This window comes from Bombina bombina, chromosome 4 (assembly GCF_027579735.1).
Source record: "Bombina bombina isolate aBomBom1 chromosome 4, aBomBom1.pri, whole genome shotgun sequence".
NCBI classification, from domain to species: Eukaryota; Metazoa; Chordata; class Amphibia; order Anura; family Bombinatoridae; genus Bombina; species Bombina bombina.
The window spans coordinates 835,893,689-835,914,181 of NC_069502.1; the positions used below are offsets into that span (position 1 = coordinate 835,893,689).

The 20,493-nt window shown below is 40.1% G+C and overlaps 1 protein-coding gene across 1 annotated transcript in view; it reads right to left on the reverse strand.

The window, feature by feature from the left end:
- Positions 1-10,876: 10,876 nt before the first annotated feature.
- LOC128657196 (oocyte zinc finger protein XlCOF6.1) overlaps positions 10,877-20,493 on the reverse strand; it is a 54,571-nt gene continuing 44,954 nt past the window's right edge. The window contains exons 7-8 of the mRNA XM_053711448.1: positions 14,974-15,075; positions 10,877-12,034 (exon numbers count right to left, since the gene is read on the reverse strand). Of these exons, the coding sequence (XP_053567423.1) occupies positions 11,394-12,034; positions 14,974-15,075 (743 nt within the window). The 3' untranslated portion in view covers positions 10,877-11,393. The remainder of the gene's footprint in view (positions 12,035-14,973; positions 15,076-20,493) is intronic.

Sequence of the window (20,493 nt, forward strand, 5' to 3'; positions counted from 1 at the left end):
CAAAAATAGCCTCAGAAGAAGCAAAAGTATCAAATTTGTAAAATTTGGCAAAAGTGTGCAGTGAAGACCAAGTCGCTGCCTTACATATCTGGTCAACAGAAGCCTCGTTCTTGAAGGCCCATGTGGAAGCCACAGCCCTAGTGGAGTGAGCTGTGATTCTTTCAGGAGGCTGCCGTCCGGCAGTCTCATAAGCCAATCGGATAATGCTTTTAAGCCAAAAGGAAAGAGAGGTAGAAGTCGCTTTTTGACCTCTCCTTTTACCAGAATAAACAACAAACAAGGAAGATGTTTGTCTGAAATCTTTAGTAGCCTCTAAATAGAATTTTAGAGCACGGACTACGTCCAAATTGTGTAACAAATGTTCCTTCTTTGAAACTGGATTCGGACACAAAGAAGGTACAACTATCTCCTGGTTAATATTTTTGTTGGAAACAACTTTCGGAAGAAAACCAGGCTTAGTATGCAAAACCACCTTATCTGCATGGAACACCAGATAGGGCGGAGAACACTGCAGAGCAGATAACTCTGAAACTCTTCTAGCAGAAGAAATTGCAACCAAAAACAAAACTTTCCAAGATAATAACTTAATATCTACGGAATGTAAGGGTTCAAACGGAACCCCTTGAAGAACTGAAAGAACTAGATTTAGACTCCAGGGAGGAGTCAAAGGTCTGTAAACAGGCTTGATCCTAACCAGAGCCTGAACAAATTCTTGAACATCTGGCACAGCTGCCAGTCTTTTGTGAAGTAAAACAGATAAAGCAGAGATCTGTCCCTTCAGAGAACTTGTAGATAATCCTTTCTCCAAACCTTCTTGTAGAAAGGATAGAATCTTAGGAATTTTTATCTTGTTCCATGGGAATCCTTTAGATTCACACCAACAGATATATTTTTTCCATATTTTATGGTAAATTTTTCTAGTTACAGGCTTTCTAGCCTGAATCAGAGTATCTATTACAGAATCTGAAAACCCACGCTTTGATAAAATCAAGCGTTCAATCTCCAAGCCGTCAGTTGGAGGGAAACCAGATTCGGATGTTCGAATGGACCCTGAACAAGAAGGTCCTGTCTCAAAGGTAGCTTCCATGGTGGAGCCGATGACATATTCACCAGGTCTGCATACCAAGTCCTGCGTGGCCACGCAGGAGCTATCAAGATCACCGAGGCCCTCTCCTGATTGATCCTGGCTACCAGCCTGGGGATGAGAGGAAACGGTGGGAATACATAAGCTAGGTTGAAGGTCCAAGGTGCTACTAGTGCATCTACTAGGGTCGCCTTGGGATCCCTGGATCTGGACCCGTAGCAAGGAACCTTGAAGTTCTGACGAGACGCCATCAGATCCATGTCTGGAATGCCCCATAATTGAGTTATTTGGGCAAAGATTTCCGGGTGGAGTTCCCACTCCCCCGGATGGAATGTCTGACGACTCAGAAAATCCGCTTCCCAATTTTCCACTCCTGGGATGTGGATCGCAGACAAGTGGCAGGAGTGATCCTCCGCCCATTGAATTATCTTGGTCACTTCTTTCATCGCCAGGGAACTCCTTGTTCCCCCCTGATGATTGATATATGCAACGGTCGTCATGTTGTCTGACTGAAACCTTATGAATTTGGCCTTTGCTAGTTGAGGCCAAGCTCTGAGAGCATTGAATATCGCTCTCAGTTCCAGAATGTTTATCGGGAGGAGAGACTCTTTCCGAGACCATAGACCCTGAGCTTTCAGGGATTCCCAGACCGCGCCCCAGCCCACTAGGCTGGCGTCGGTCGTGACAATGACCCACTCTGGTCTGCGGAAGCTCATTCCCTGTGACAGATTGTCCAGGGTCAGCCACCAACGGAGTGAATCTCTGGTCTTTTGATCTACTTGAATCGTCGGAGACAAGTCTGTATAATCCCCATTCCACTGTCTGAGCATGCACAGTTGTAATGGTCTTAGATGAATTCGTGCAAAAGGAACTATGTCCATTGTTGCAACCATCAATCCTATTACTTCCATGCACTGCGCTATGGAAGGACGAGGAACAGAATGAAGTACTTGACAAGAGCTTAGAAGTTTTGATTTTCTGACCTCTGTCAGAAAAATCCTCATTTCTAAGGAATCTATTATTGTTCCCAAGAAGGGAACTCTTGTTGACGGGGACAGAGAACTTTTTTCTTTGTTCACCTTCCATCCGTGAGATCTGAGAAAGGCTAGGACGATGTCCGTATGAGCCTTTGCTTTTTACAGGGACGACGCTTGAATCAGGATGTCGTCCAAGTAAGGTACTACTGCAATGCCCCTTGGTCTTAGAACCGCTAGAAGAGACCCTAGTACCTTTGTGAAAATCCTTGGAGCAGTGGCTAATCCGAATGGAAGTGCCACAAACTGGTAATGCTTGTCCAGAAAAGCGAACCTTAGGAACTGATAATGTTCCTTGTGGATAGGAATATGTAGGTACGCATCCTTTAAATCCACGGTAGTCATAAATTGATTTTCCTGGATAGTAGGTAGGATCGTTCGAATAGTTTCCATTTTGAACGATGGTACCCTGAGAAATTTGTTTAGGATCTTTAGATCCAAAATTGGTCTGAATGTTCCCTCTTTTTTGGGAACTATGAACAGATTGGAATAAAAACCCATTCCTTGTTCTCTTATTGGAACTGGATGTATCACTCCCATCTTTAACAGGTCTTCTACACAATGTAAGAATGCCTGTCTCTTTATTTGGTTTGAAGATAATTGAGACCTGTGGAACCTTCCCCTTGGGGGTAGTTCCTTGAATTCCAGGAGATAACCTTGAGAAACTATTTCTAGCACCCAAGGATCCTGAACATCTCTTGCCCAAGCCTGAGCAAAGAGAGAAAGTCTGCCCCCCACTAGATCCGGTCCCGGATCGGGGGCTATCCCTTCATGCTGTTTTGGTAGCAGTGATAGGCTTCTTGGCCTGCTTACCCTTGTTCCAGCCTTGCATTGGTTTCCAGGCTGGTTTGGGTTGTGAAGTATTACCCTCTTGCTTAGAGGATACAGAATTAGAGACTGGTCCGTTTCTGCGAAAGGGACGAAAATTAGGCTTATTTTTAGCCTTAAAAGACCTATCCTGTGGGAGGGCGTGGCCCTTTCCCCCAGTGATGTCTGAAATAATCTCTTTCAAATCAGGTCCAAATAATGTTTTACCTTTGAAAGGAATGTTAAGCAATTTTGTCTTGGAAGACACATCCGCTGACCAAGACTTTAGCCAAAGCGCTCTGCGCGCCACGATAGCAAACCCTGAATTTTTCGCCGCTAATCTAGCTAATTGCAAAGCGGCATCTAAAACAAAAGAGTTAGGCAATTTAAGTGCTTGAACTCTGTCCATAACCTCCTCATACGAAGATTCTTTACTGAGCGATTTTTCTAGTTCCTCGAACCAGAAACACGCTGCCGTAGTGACAGGAACAATGCATGAAATTGGTTGTAGAAGGTAACCTTGCTGTACAAAAATCTTTTTAAGCAAACCCTCTAATTTCTTATCCATAGGATCTTTGAAAGCACAACTATCTTCGATAGGAATAGTAGTGCATTTGTTTAGAGTAGAAACCGCCCCCTCGACCTTGGGGACTGTCTGCCATAAGTCCTTTCTGGGGTCGACTATAGGAAATAATTTCTTAAATATAGGGGGGGGGACAAAAGGTATGCCGGGCCTTTCCCACTCTTTATTTACTATGTCCGCCACCCGCTTGGGTATAGGAAAAGCGTTGGGGGGCACCGGAACCTCTAGGAACTTGTCCATCTTACATAATTTCTCTGGAATGACCAAATTGTCGCAATCATCCAGAGTAGATAACACCTCCTTAAGCAGTGCGCGGAGATGTTCTAATTTAAATTTAAATGTCACAACATCAGGTTCAGCTTGATGAGAAATTTTTCCTGAATCTGAAATTTCTCCATCAGACAAAACCTCCCTCATGGCCCCTTGAGATTGGTGTGAGGGTATGTCAGAACAGTTATCATCAGCGTCCTCTTGCTCTTCAGTGTTTAAAACAGAGCAATCGCGCTTTCTCTGATAAGTAGGCATTTTGGATAAAAGATTTGCTATGGAGTTATCCATTACAGCCGTTAATTGTTGCATGGTAATAAGTATTGGCGCACTAGATGTACTAGGGGCCTCCTGTGTGGGCATAACTGGTGTAGACACAGTAGGGGATGATGTAGTATCATGTTTACTCCCTTCATTTGAGGAATCATCTTGGGCAATATCATTATCTGTGGCATTACTGTCCTTACTTTGTTTGGACACTATGGCACAATTATCACATAAATTTAAATGGGGAGACACATTGGCTTTCATACATATAGAACATAGCTTATCTGATGGTACAGACATGTTAAACAGGCTTAAACTTGTCAACAAAGCACAAAAAACGTTTTAAAATAAAACCGTTACTGTCACTTTAAATTTCAAACTGAAAACACTTTATTACTGAATATGTGAAAAAGTATGAAGGAATTGTTCAAATTCACCAAAATGTCACCACAGTGTCTTAAAGCATTAAAAGTATTGCACACCAAATTTCAGAGCTTTAACCCTTAAATTAACGGAACCGGAGCCGTTTTTACATTTAACCCCTATACAGTCCCAGCTATATGCTTTGCTGAGACCCAACCAAGCCCAGAGGGGAATACGATACCACAAGACGCCTTCTATAAGCTTTTTCAGTGATTCTTAGCTCCTGACACATGCATCTGCATGCCTTGCTCTCCAAAAACAACTGCGCATTAATGGCGCGAAAATGAGGCTCTGTCTATAACTAGAAAGGCCCCCATCTGAAAAAGGTGTCCAACACAGTGCCTGCCGTTTTTCTAAACGTTCCCCAAGATTATAATACCAATAATTAGTTAGAATCTGCATAATATGCCTAGTAAAGCAATCGTTTTAGCCCAGAAAAATGTCTACCAGTTTTTAAGCCCTTTTTGAAGTCCTTTATTCTTTTATGTTTAACTAAGAAAATGGCTTACCGGTCCCCATGAGGGGAAATGACAGCCTTCCAGCATTACATGGTCTTGTTAGAAATATGGCTAGTCATACCTTAAGCAGAAAAGTCTGCTAACTGTTTCCCCCAACTGAAGTTACTTCATCTCAACAGTCCTGTGTGGAAACAGCAATCGATTTTAGTTACTGTCTGCTAAAATCATCTTCCTCTTACAAACAGAAATCTTCATCCTTTTCTGTTTCAGAGTAAATAGTACATACCAGCACTATTTTAAAATAACAAACACTTGATAGAAGAATAAAACTACATTTAAACACCAAAAAACTCTTAACCATCTCCGTGGAGATGTTGCCTGTGCAACGGCAAAGAGAATGACTGGGGTGGGCGGAGCCTAGGAGGGATCATGTGACCAGCTTTGCTGGGACTCTTTGCCATTTCCTGTTGGGGAAGAGAATATCCCACAAGTAAGGATGACGCCGTGGACCGGACACACCAATGTTGGAGAAATTAACAAGTAGTACATGAGGAGATCTGTCTTTAGAAATACTGAGCCCCCTTGTAGAGAAAGCAACTATACAAGTACACTGGGCAGAGATGGGAGCGTGAGGGAATACTATTTTCAGTACTATTTTCAGTCGTCAGTCTCCAAATTTCAACCCTTAAATATGTAACAGCCAAATGGGAGGTTTGAACAGCCCCCACTCCCCATAAAGCCTGGGTCTGTGCTATTATGACCAGTCTTAAGGCTATAGAAGTGGCCATGATTGTGTTGGCTATTTCATCCAAGAAGCTGCTCCGCCGCAAATATTCCAAACCTGCAGATCTTTTAATAAATTATAACATACAAACCCCTCCTGAGGGAAGCAGGTCCTACTAGGTCCGATATCCCAGTCCGTCCACTGATACTCCTTGATAAATATAAGAAAGAATCCGATATCCCAGTCCTTCCACTGATACTCCTTGATAAATATAAGAAAGAACTTACCCTCTAGGGTCTTCTGCTGTGGAACAGTCACAGCAGCTCTAGGTCTGTTAGCCTCATCTGACCACTGACAGGGACCTGAAGATACAAGAAAAACAGAGTAACCAACCCTGGTTTTCTATAAAAGGTGTTAGCATAATTGTTGGAGTTACCGACCTCCAACAGCTAATAGCCACCATTACTCTTACTAAAGAGAATTACATAGACACAGCATTGCCCCAATCCTTGCTTGCAGGGAAACTACCCATTAAAGGATTAAATACTTGATTTACTTCAGACACCATCTTCACACATCATCCCACATGTATAAGGCAAAGAATGACTGGGGGTTTATGGGAAGTGGGAGTGATACTTAACAGCATTGCTGGGGTGTTCTTTGCCTCCTCCTGGTGGCCAGGAGTTGAATTCCCACTAGTAATTAGAATGGATTAGTGGACTCTCCTTGCCATTGGAAAGAAAAAGTTTCTAGAGTTTTCACAGTAGAAATAATCACACATTTCTCCCAGATAGTACTGATCGAAATATGTATATTCAGGGATCTTTATAGATCAGTTAATTCTTGCAGATCTAAATGTAAAAGGATTTCCTGGCTAAACAGCTTTATATTTTATTACTATTGGATTTTCAGCAAAATTTAAAGAAAACTAAAAACATAATTTATGTAAGAATTTACCTGATAAATTAATTTCTTTCATATTGGCAAGAGTCCATGAGCTAGTGACATATGGGATATACAATCCTACCAGGAGGGGCAAAGTTTCCCAAACCTCAAATGCCTACAAACAGGGATAGGCAAGGTGTCCGTACACGGACACTGGTGTCCATGACTGGCCCTTGCAGTGTCCGCCGCCCATTTTGCTGTGGGGAGGGAGGAGTAGGACAGATGAATGCTGGTCCTGACTCCTCCTTGACACACGAGGCGTCACGTTTCGCAGGGTTGTGGCCACTCCCACGTGATGCTGCTTAGTACCGGGAAAATGACTGAGTTAGACTGAGAGAGAGGGAAGATTCAAGAAGCAAGCTGCCACTGTTTCCCTGGAGCTTTATATGCTAAGGTAAAGCACTTTATCCAGCACCTGAGGTTTATTATAAGTAGTATTTAATTAGAAAGAAAATATATACTACGGTTGTGATTCACAACCTTAGTATATCTTTTCTTTCTGATTAAATAATAGGAAAGGGAGAATATGTAGTGTGAATAAAGTTAGTGACTTGTCAAGAGACTGCTAGCGATATTGGGTGATAAGTTATGGAATAAATAAAGTCAGAGTGAAATGCTGGATGTGTATCTGCATCTGTATAATGAAACCCAGCCCTGTACAAAGACACAGAAGGGACAATGGCACATGGGTATAGCCAGAGGAGGGCTGGTTATAGGATCAGTGGTTTCTGCATCAGTATAATAACATTCAGCACTATATAATGATGTTTTTAATTTGAAATGTTCCTTGGTGTCCTTCACTAAGGTCTTTACTTTAGAAAATGTCCGCCACAGCCTTGGTTCGTGCCTATCCCTGCCTACAAATACACCCCTCACCACACCCACAATTCAGTTTAACGAATAGCCAAGTAGTGGGGTGATAAAGAAAGGAGTAAAAAGCATCAACAAAGGAATTTGGAAATAATTGTGCTTTATACAAAAAAATCATAACCACCATAAAAAAGGGTGGGCCTCATGGACTCTTGCCAATATGAAAGAAATTAATTTATCAGGTAAATTCTTACATAAATTATGTTTTCTTGCATGTAATTGGCAAGAGTCCATGAGCTAGTGACGTATGGGTTATCAATACCCAAGATGTGGAACTCCACGCAAGAGTCACTAGAGAGGGAGAGATAAAAATAAACAACAGCCATTTTCCGCTTAAAAAATAATCCACAACCCAAAATATAAGTTTATACTTTAAATGACAAGAAAAACTTAAAACATCAGCAGAAGAATCAAACTGAAACAGCTGCCTGAAGAACTTTTCTACCAAAAACTGCTTCTGAAGAAGCAAATACATCAAAACGGTAGAATTTAGTAAATGTATGCAAAGAAGACCAAGTTGCCGCTTTGCAAATTTGATCAACTGAAGCTTCATTCTTAAAAGCCCACGAAGTGGAGACTGATCTAGTAGAATGAGCTGTAATTCTCTGAGGCGGGGCCTGACCCGACTCCAATAAGCTTGAAGAATCAAAAGCTTTAACCAAGAAACCAAAGAAATAGAAGTTTTCTGACCTTTCCTAGGACCAGAAAATATAACAAATAGACTAGAAGTCTTCCTGAAATCTTTAGTAGCTTCAATATAATATTTCAAAGCTCTCACCACATCCAAAGAATGTAAGGATCTTTCCAAAGAATTCTTAGGATTAGGACACAAGGAAGGGACAACAATTTCTCTACTAATGTTGTTAGAATTCACAACTTTAGGAAAAAATTTAAATGAAGTCCGCAAAACCGCCTTATCCTGATGAAAATCAGAAGAGGAGATTCACAAGAAAGAGCAGATAGCTCAGAAACTCTTCTAGCAGAAGAGATGGCCAAAAGGAACAACACTTTCCAAGAAAGTAGTTAAATGTCCAAAGAATGCATAGGCTCAATATGGAGGAGCCTGTAAAGCCCTCCAAACAAAATTAAGACTCCAAGGAGGAGAGATTGATTTAATGACAGGCTTAAATACGAACTAAAGTCTGTACAAAACAGAGAATATCAGGAAGTTTAGCTATTTTTCTGTGAATAAAACAGAAAGAGCAGAGATTTGTCCCTTCAAGGAACTTGCAGACAAAACCTTATCCAAACCATCCTGAAGAAACTAAAATTCTTGCAACTCTAAAAGAATGCCAAGAGAATTTATGAGAACACCATGAAATGTAAGTCTTCCAAACTCGATAATAAATCTTTCAAGAGATAGATTTACTAGCTTGTAACATAGTATTAATCACTGAGTCAGAGAAACCACTATGACTTAGCACTAAGCGATCAATTTCCATACCTTCAAATTCAATGATTGAAAATCTGATGGAAAAGCGGACCTTGAGACAGTAGGTCCGGCCTTAACAGAAGTGGCCAAGGTTGGCAGCTGGACATCCGAACAAGACCTGCATACCAAAACCTGTGAAGCCATGCTGGAGCCACCAGCAACACAAACGATCAGATCCATCTGTAGAAGACCCCATATCTGAACAGTCTGAGAAAACACATCTGGATGGAGGAACCACTCCCCAGGATGTAAAGTCTGACGGCTGAGATAATCCGCCTCCCAATGTCTATACCTGGGATATGCACCACAGAAATTAGACAGGAACTGGATTCCACCCAAGCAAGTATCTGAGATACTTCTTCATAGCTTGTGGACTGTGAGTCCCACCCTGCTGATTGACAAATGCCACTGTATGTGATATTGTCTGTTTGAAAATAAATGAACAGTTCTCTCTTCAACAGAGGCCAAAACTGAAGAGCTCTGAGAATTGCACGGAGTTCTAAAATATTGATTGGTAATCTCGCCTCTTGAGATTTGCAAACCCCTTGTGCTGTCAGAGATCCCCAAACAGCTCCCCAACCTGAAAGCCTTGGATCTGTAGAGATCATAGTCCAGGATAGCCGAACAAAGAAGCCCCCTGAACTAAACGCTAGTGATTTACCACCACGTCAGAGAGTGTCAAACATTGGGATTTAAGGATATTACTTGTGATATCTTTGTATAATCCCTGCACCATGGATTCAGCAAACAAAGCTGGAGAGGTCTCATGTGAGAATGAGCAAAGGGAATCGCGTCCAATGCTGCAGTCATGAGACCTAAACTTTCCATGCACATAACCACTGAAGGGAATGACTGAGACTGAAGGTGCCGACAGGCTGCAACCACTTTCATACGTCTTTTGTCTGTTAGAGACAGAGTCATGGACACTGAATCTATCTGGAAACCTAAAAAGGTGACTGACCCTTGTCTGAGGAATCAAGAAAAAATTTGTAAAAATTGATCAACCATGTTTTCGAAGAAACAACACTAGTTGATTAGTGTGAGATTCTGCAGAACGGAAAGACTTAGCTAGTACCAAGATATCGTCCAAATAAGGAAACACCACAATACCCTGCTCTCTGATTTCCATAAAGCAGGGCACCAAGAACCTTTAAAAAAAGATTCTTTGAGCGGTTGCTAGTCCAAATGGAAAAGCAACAAATTGGTAACGCTTGTCTAGAAAAGAGAATCTCAGGAACTGATAATGATCTGAATTAATCGGAATATGAAGGTATACATCCTGCAATCCATTGTGGACCTAAAATGTCCTTGCTGAATAAAAGGCAGAACAGACCTTAAAGTCACCATTTGAAAAATCGGTACTCTTACATAATGATTCAAAATTTTCAGATCCAGAATTGCTCTTAATGAAATTTCCTTCTTTGCGACAATGAATAGTTTTGAATAAAACCCCAGACCTTGTCCCTGAAAAGGAACTGGCATGTGAAACTCCAGGTCTGAAACACACTTCAGGAAAGCCTGAGTTTTAACTGGATTTGCTGGGACGCGTGAGAGACCATGCCACTTTTAATAAAATCGTTGCATCAAGTTATATTGAAATAAAAAAGAAAAGAAAATAGCACAGTATAAAAGAAAATGACACTGTGTGCTCTCAGGTAAAGGAGTAACCTCCTGTGTGTCACAATTAAGTAAATATTTCTTCGGAGGGTAAAAACTGTAATTCGCTATAAATTTTATGGTAAGTGAACCCGCAGCGGGCTCAGAGGTAACGGAGGGAGACAGCACTATTATTATATATATATTTGTTGCCTGTATTCAAATAGTAGACAAGTATCAGTCTCCACACTCCCCTTAACCGCCGACTTAGGTACACATTACCACCAATGTAGGTGCCCACAGTGGGCCAACAAATTACCAAATTAATAAAAAGTTTCCCCAATTAAGTTTAACCTGTTTTCTATATTTAAAGACTGAAAAAGATGTGAAAAAAAATAATATTTTTATTACAATTTTAATAAACAAGGATGTAAATAAAACAGTGCAAAGTTGTTGTTTTTTATAGTAAATATAATTGTGGATCGATAATTGTATTAGGTAACAAAATATATTAAAAAAAAATACATGCCTTTTTGATGTTAACGTAGGGGCTCACTCTGCACACCTATACACCTGATCAATTTAAAATACAGCTAACGAAATACTGTCACCTCAGTAATCAGCTGACTTTAATGCACTCAGCAGTATCTACATTTCAAAGAAGTGTTCATCAACATATAAATAAGGTCCTTTGTGTATATTTGTGTAACTTTGATCTGCACATAGGGGCCCCCCTTATGAACCTCTACTCAAATAGAGGTTCCAACCTATACAGAGACTCTGGATCTCCCAGAGATGGCAAACACATTGGGCGTTTTTTGTAATCGCTTAAGGTGTAGAGGGGGCTTCAAACAGCTGCAAACATTTGCCCCCAGAGAATGACATATAGTCATTATCAGCACTCTATACATTATGGGGACGTGTCACCATCTGCATGTAAGAGGATAAGCTCTGATTTTTCTTAATATGAATTTTCTGATGAGTAATAAGATTTGATTTCTGATTAAAACATTTCCCACATTCAGAACACGAAAATTCTTTCTCCACTGTGTGAATTTTCTGATGCCTAAAAAGATGTGATTTCTGAGTAAAACATTTCCCACATTCAGAACACGAAAATGCTTTCTTTGCTGCATGAATTTTCTGATGAGTAATAAGAGATGATTTCAGAGTAAAACATTTCCCACATTCAGAACATGAAAATACTGTCTCTCCTGTATGAACTTTCTGATGTGTAATATAATCTGATTTCCGAGTAAAACTTTTCCCACAGTCAGAACACGAAATTGCTTTCTCTCCTGTATGAATTTTCTGATGTCTATCAAGTTGTGATTTCTGAGTAAAACATTTCCCACATACAGAACATGAAAATGGTTTATCACCTGTATGAATTTTCAAATGTCTACTAAGTTCCCATTTGTGAGTAAAGCATTTTCCACATTCAGAACATACATTTCCCATGTGGCTTCTTTGATTCTGAAAAAGACTGAAAGAAGCAACAGCACTCTGACCATAACTAGGATTACTGCAGTTTGTGAGGTTACCTGTAAAAAAAAACACAAAGGAGTAATGTTATTTATTAATGACAATTATTTTATCTTGAGAACATTTTTACAGTTCAGAATTAGTGTCCACTACAAGGGTATAGGACAGGTTATGACCCCTACAGCTTTCTCAGGTGTAAGATTTAAAGAGCCATAATAGTCCAAAAATGACATGCTCTAATCTGTTACAGCATGTCATTATATGACTATCAACCTTGCTCTATTGTGTGTTTTACAAGCCCCACTGGCGTTCTGAGCAGTTGCAGTATTTTGCTGGTGTATGAGAATAGCTAACTATGCTTCACATGCACATGCAGAGAAAAATGTTAACAAAAAAAAGTTTTACTAGAAACATTTTGGCAAATACATGTATATTGTAAATATGTTACAATTGAAAAAAGTAATGCATCAATGTGCATTTCAATTTTGACCGGAATGTCCCTTAAAATTGCTGAACGATGAATGTTTAAAAAAAAAAACACAAAGGCTGCTGTTTTTATAAATGTAACTTTTATCATATACACTTGCTTGCTTTTGAATTTGGCTATTCTGTTTCCTCCTTGTGGGACCAATATGAACTGTTTTCTGGAGGACAGTAAGCTGTGCGGCTGAGAAGTTGCAGCACGCCTGTATAGCACATAATAGTGCTGCACGTATGTAAGTGTGTCATATTATAACCTTGTGCAACTGAATCAGACTGTACTAGGCCATGTGGTTTTATGTCCTATTATAGGGATCCTTCACATTCTTTTGGCTCCAATCCACAGTGGACCAGATTCTATGTCACTCAGTTAGCTGGACTAGTGAAAGGCTCCAGCCTGCCTTTAAATGCCTATTAAGGTGTTTGAATATGTGAGTAGTATTTTGCTTTTCACTTATTTCCTTCCAGGACTGTACTAGGTCATTAGGCGCCTTTGTGTTTTTTTCTTGATACCCTACAGATATATCTTGTGTAGAGACTGACCATCTCTGGACAAAGAGCATCCAGGCCAGACAGCACATTGGAGGACTACCAACTTTTTATATTTCTAATTTATTTGGGATTGGATAGCGCCCCCTGGTGTCTTTATGTGTTTCTATCTTATATAGCCTCCATTTTTTTTTTTTACCCAGCAATTTTAAGCAACTTTCCAATTTACTTGTATTATCAAATTTGCTTAGTTCACATAGCACACTTTTGTTAAATAGTAATCCTAGGTGAGCTCAGAAGCTTGTAAGTATCCTTAGACATCCGGCAGCAGTGTTTGCAACAATCTTTATAGCAATGTTATACACAGTTGCAAACTCTGTTGCCACAGAGTGTCTGTAGCATTCTGACAGCAGTGTCTGTAACTATGTATAACATTGCTATAAACATTGCTGCAAACACTGCTGCCAGGTGAATGAATACCAAGAGAACTAAGCAAAATTGCTGATCAAATTAAATTGAAATGTTGCTTAAAATTGTATGAGCTATAAAATCCATTTAAGTTTAATTTGACTTTGTAGTCCCTTTAAGAGATTTCATAAACTTCATACAAAATAATTTATTTCTTTAAAGGGACATGAAACCTAATTTTTTCTTTCATGATTCAGATAGAGCATTCAATAAGCAACTTTCCATATACATTTATTATCTAATTTGCTTCATTCTCTTTGTATCCTTTGTTGAAGAAGCAGCAATGCACAACTAGGAGCTAGTTAAATGCACTGGGTGAGCCAATAATGAGGCATTTATGTGCAGTCACCAATCAGCAGCTCCTGAGTCTACCTAGGTATCCTTTTCAACAAAGAAGAGCAAAAAATTAGATAATGTAAGTAAATGATAAAGTTGTTTAAAATCACATGCTCTGTCTAAATAATGAAAGAAAAAATGTGGGTTGTATTTCTGTTTGATAAACAAAATATCACTGCTGAGCCAAATCATCCCCCTGTGCTGCAGCATTACATCTCGACTAGACTTTCAGTCCAACTTAAAGGGAAACTAAACCCAATTGTTTTCTTTAATAATTCAGATAGAGCATGCAATTTTAAGCAACTTTCTAAATTGCTCCTAGTAACAATATTTATTTGTTCTCTTGCTATCTTTATTTAAAAAGCAGAAATGTAAAGCTTAAGAGCCTGCCCATTTTTGCTTCAGAACCTGGGTTATGCGTGCTTATTGGTTTGCGAAATGTAGCCACAAATAAGCAAGCGCTATCCAGGGTGCTGAACCTAAAATGGACAGGCTCCTAAGCTTTAAATTCCTGCTTTTTAAATAAAGATAGCAAGAGAACAAAGAAAAATTGATAGTAGGAGTAAATTAGAAAGTTGTTTAAAATTGCCTTCTCTATCTGAATCGTGAAAGAAAAAATTGGGTTTAGTGTCCCTTTAAAGTGAAGTAAAAATTAAGACTATAAGAATGTTGCAATAAAAAAATATATTAGTTTGCAAGTAAAACCACATCATTTTTTTTCAAGTGTATATATATTTTATAATAAAAGATTTATAATCCTAATTGGTATTGTCTGTTACTCCGCCCCCTTCATTTCCTCTTTTGGCTGGACTGTGATGTATAGAGCACTCCCACCCACCCTGTACATAGGCTTTTAAGGGGCTGGACTTCAAGATTGTCAAATGACACATGTTGATTGGATGTTCACTGGATTTGTCATTAAAAAAGAAAAAAAAAGTTCATTCATGTGGGCCGGCATAACATTGTAAAAGAAGCATTATTAAATGAACTAATTTAACCCTTTCACAGATGGATTAAAAACAAAAAAAGTACACATATACTTTATTTAATGGCAAAGATTACATTTATGGCATTTGATTGTTTAAAGTTTACCATCACTTTAAATTATATCACAATCACCTACAAATAACAGGTATTTATTTATGTGTTTTATTAGGCTTTAAAAACTTATCACAATAACAACCTGTATCTGTATCTCTAAGACACATCACACACGTGCACTCACCTGTACTGATATTGTCACTGAATTTCTGCTTCCCAGCTTCCAGTGAACAATTTAGATACGGACTTAAATCAGCATTAAGTACGACCTCAGTCATAACATCACCTGTATAGGTCATGTAAATATGGTCACATTTTAGCACTGCACAGGGAAATTCTAAAATATGAATGTCACACGTCTACCCTCATCTGTGCCCTGCTCCCCCAAACACGTGTCACATGTACACTCACCTGTGCCCTTCATCCCTCACACACATCACACATGTACACTCACCTGTGCCCTGTATCCCTCAGACACATCACACACGTACACTCACCTGTGCCCTGTATCCCTCAGACACATCACACACGCACACTCACCTGTGCCCTGTATCCCTCAGACACATCACACATGTACACTCACCTGTGCCCTGTATCCCTCAGACACATCTCACACGTACACTCACCTGTACCCTGTATCACTTAGGCACATCACATACGTACATTCACTTGTGCCCTGTATCCCTCAGACACATCACACACACGTACACTCACCTGTGCCCTGTATCCCTCAGACACATCACACATGTACACTCACCTGTGCGCTGTATCCCTCAGACACATCACACATGTACACTCACCTGTGAACTGTATCCCTCAGACACATCACACACGTACACTCACCTGTACCCTGTATCCCTCAGGCACATCACACATGTACACTCACCTGTGCCCTGAATCCCTCAGACACATCACACATGTACACTCACCTGTACCCTGTATCCCTCAGGCACATCACACACGTACACTCACCTGTACCCTGTATCCCTCAGGCACATCACACATGTACACTCACCTGTGCCCTGTATCCCTCAGACACATCACACACATACACTCACCTGTGCCCTGTATCCCTCAGGCACATCACACACGTACACTCACCTGTGCCCTGTATCCCTCAGACACATCACACACATACACTCACCTGTGCCCTGTATCCCTCAGACACATCACACACGTACACTCACCTGTACCCTGTATCCCTCAGACACATCACACACCTACACTCACCTGTGCCCTGTATCCCTCAGACACATCACACATGTACACTCACCTGTGCCCTGTATCCCTCAGACACATCACATATGTACACTCACCTGTGCCCTGTATCCCTCAGACACATCACACACGTACACTCACCTGTGCCCTGTATCCCTCAGACACATCACACACGTACACTCACCTGTGCCCTGTATCCCTCAGACACATCACACACGTACACTCACCTGTACCCTGTATCACTCAGGCACATCACATACGTACATTCACTTGTGCCCTGTATCCCTCAGACACATCACACACACGTACACTCACCTGTGCCCTGTATCCCTCAGACACATCACACACACGTACACTCACCTGTGCCCTGTATCCCTCAGACACATCACACACGTACACTCACCTGTGCCCTGTATCCCTCAGACACATCACACACGTACACTCACCTGTGCCCTGTATCCCTCAGACACATCACACACGTACACTCACCTGTACCCTGTATCCCTCAGACACATCACACACCTACACTCACCTGTGCCCTGTATCCCTCAGACACATCACACATGTACACTCACCTGTGCCCTGTATCCCTCAGACACATCACATATGTACACTCACCTGTGCCCTGTATCCCTCAGACACATCACACATGTACACTCACCTGTGCCCTGTATCCCTCAGACACATTACACACGTACACTCACCTGTGCCCTGTATCCCTCAAGCACATCACACATGTACACTCACCTGTGCCCTGTATCCCTCAGACACATCACACATATACACTCACCTGTGCCCTGTATCCCTCAGACACATCACACATGTACACTCACCTGTGTCCTGCATCCCTCAGACACATCACACACGTACACTCACCTGTGCCCTGTATCCCTCAAGCACATCACACATGTACACTCACCTGTGCCCTGTATCCCTCAGTCACATCACACACATGTACACTCACCTGTGCCCTGTATCCCTCAGACACATCACACACGTACACTCACCTGTGCCCTGTATCCCTCAGACACATCACACATGTACACTCACCTGTACCCTGTATCCGTCAGACACATCACACACGTACACTCACCTGTGCCCTGTATCCCTCAGACTCATCACACATGTACACTCACCTGTGCCCTGTATCCCTCAGACACATCACACACGTACACTCACCTGTGCCCTGTATCCCTCAGACACATCACACATGTACACTCACCTGTGCCCTGTATCCCTCAGACACATCACACATGTACACTCACCTGTACCCTGTATCCCTCAGACACATCACACACGTACACTCACCTGTGCCCTGTATCCCTCAGTCACATCACACACGTACACTCACCTGTGCCCTGTATCCCTCAGACACATCACACATGTACACTCACCTGTGCTGTGTATCCATCAAGCACATCACACATGTACACTCACCTGTGCCCTGAATCCATGAAATATCACATGCATACACTTGCCATACTTCTCTCAGATATGTCACATAATTACTTGCCTTTGCCGTTGTCCCTGTGTGTATTAGAGAATTAGAACATAGCTGTGAAGGTGTTATATAGGGTACTTCATGGAACTCCTATATATTTGCAATGTACACTATGCCATTACCATTGTTAATTGAGAACAAAAAAAAATCATTAAATGGATACTAAATCCAAATTTTATCATTCATGATTCAGACAGAGCAGGCAATTTTAAGCAACTTTCTAATTTACTCCTATTATCAATTTTTCTTTGTTCTCTTGCTATCTATATTTGAAAAATAAGGAATCCAAGCTTAGGAGCCGGCCCATTTTTTGTTCAGTGCCCTGGATAGCGCATGCTAATTGGTGGCAACATTTTTACATGATTTTAGTGGTTTTTAAATCATGTTTGGAAAGGAAGATGGCTTTTTTAGCATTGAATTTATGCAGCTGCTACAATCAAGCACTGTAAAGTCAGGCTGTACTGAACAGGTTTACTTCTAATATAGCAGCCACATTGTAGAAAACGTGTTATTAAAATGAAACACGGTTGATACAAGGCAACTGCTGCACATGGTGATGCTGCTGTGAACACTGCGCCACTGGCAAAAAGCCCTTGCACCTCACAGTAAAGTGCCCTAAACACACAACTTATGCTTACCTGATAAATTATTTCCTTTATTAAAAAGTGACTATCAAAGCGCCAACAAAAATAAGGCAGGGTCTATAACTCTAATATTAAAAGTTAAATTTATTAAAATACATGTATAGTCAATTGACATCAAATAACAAAAACAATATTAAAACAATATATAAGCAATGTGCCAAAGGTTAATGGTGTAACCCTGGTAGTCCTTTTTCAAGAACTATACTTGTTCCAAAGGTTAATGGCTTTAACCCTGGTAGTTCTTTTTCAAGACCTGTACTTTTTATACGAATACCGTCTATTCAGTTGTGAGTAACATTAATTCACAGATAATTTATAACAATTTTAAAATTTTAAAATTTTTAAAATTATAAAATTTGACAACTTTAGAATTTTGACAATTTTTCCCTCATGGATCCATGTTAACAGTCTAAAATATTGAGATTGTTCGTGGTTGACCAATTTGGTTTAATAGTATCCTGAGTTTACAACTGATAGTGTTATTATTACTCTTTATCAGATATTGCTCACATCAGAGGCTAAAAACAGTAGTTTGAACTCCCTAGTATCCTGGGATTTTTCAGTGTATCTGCAATTGAGGCTCTCACTCAGATCTTATGTTATGCAAGTGGATTAGTATAAAGGTGCGTTTTCACGCTTTTATTGTTTTAGTGAAATATCACAATTACGTGATGATCTTTCACTTCTGGGTTGCAGATGATAAGAACTGAGTGGAGTGGGCCTGTTAGGTGCAAAATTGTTTGTTGATAGTGTGTTGATAGTGTCGGTACCTATCCGAGTGAATATTATTACACAATTTTGGTGAATTAGACCTAGTGCATAAACATTAGTGATGAAACAGATTCCTTAAAATACCTTAAAATACAAATGCTGTGGCGAGTGTAAAAAGCATTGTGATAGTGCTTTAAACAAACTTCCAATTCAAATATGTGTTTCAACCATTAAACAAACAATAATAAACAATAAAAAATGAACAAATAAATAACGTGAAACTGGTGCTCCGGTCTTAACAAATTTCTGTGTGTTACAGATATTTGGTTCACGGATTATAAAAACAACTTAGCAGTGTCTATATTTATGGATTTCTGTTCGTGATGTGAGTGAAATAGAGTGAATGTAGTAACATCTAAACAACTCCTCTCGAAAATCTTCTAAAAAGTATATGTCCAAAGTATTTTCAGTGGATGATTAAATTCCCTGATGGGTATATATTCCCAGGGCCAGTGGATAGGCTATAATCCTATTCAGTGTGAGTGTCAGTCTTCAGTGTGTTTACGGTCATTAGCAGATCTCTCCCTGCTGTAGTGGGCAATTCTGTGCAAAGCGGTCCTTCTGTAAAAACAGAAATAACAATAGTGCAGACTGCCAAATGTGAATCTAAAGATTGAAAATGCTCTTACCAGCCAACGCGTTTCGGTCGTTCCTCGACCTTTTTCAAGACTGGTTTGTGTTTGTTAACTAAGATAGCTTTATACTACTTCTGCTGTGACCTTTTCGCGGTCCCGGAAGTGAATGTTCTACCTCGTCTGTTCTATAATTTATTTTTCTCGTATTTAGCCGGTCTCTTTCTTTTCTACTTTATTCCATAGTTTTCCAGTTTGTATATTCTGAAACCGGTATTTAGTTTACTAACATACATCTCGTATATTCTAATTCACATTTGCCGGTTTTTCGTTGTTCCTATTGGTCAGTGAGAATTCTTTTTCCTTTACATGATTGGCTAGTCTTAGGGGTGTGAGACAGAAAATTTACCATCGTTACTATTGGTCAGATAAACAGTGTTTCCCTTACGTAATTGGCTAATATTAATATCCTTTACATGATTGGCTAATCGTGGGGGTGTGAGACATAGAATTTGCCGATTTTCCATCACTGCTATTGGTCAGATAGACAGTGTGAGGCATAGAATTTGCCGATTTTCCATCGTTGCTATTGGTCAGATAAACAGTGTTTCCCTTATATAATTGGCTAATGTTAGGGGTGTGTGGTTTTTTATCGTGATACATCTCCTTTGTTAGCAGTGATCAATCTGTCACCCTCTTAAAAATGAGAGTACTTCACTTTTTCCCTTATCTGGATGGGGTACCCCAACCTGTAGATATACCTATATCTTTTCCTGTGTTTGCTAATGATTATTCACAGAGGCCATTAATAACTAGAGTGTTTGTATAATATCTTTTGTTTTACCACTTTTCCGGCTACTGGCTTTTCGTGTTTAATAAATCTTACTATCGTTTTCTTCTTCTATTATCTTTTATTCCTTTCACGGATCTTATTTCTAATATTAAGGACAATTTTATCATTTTAAAGTATGTATTGTCTCTTATCTGCATTTAGAATT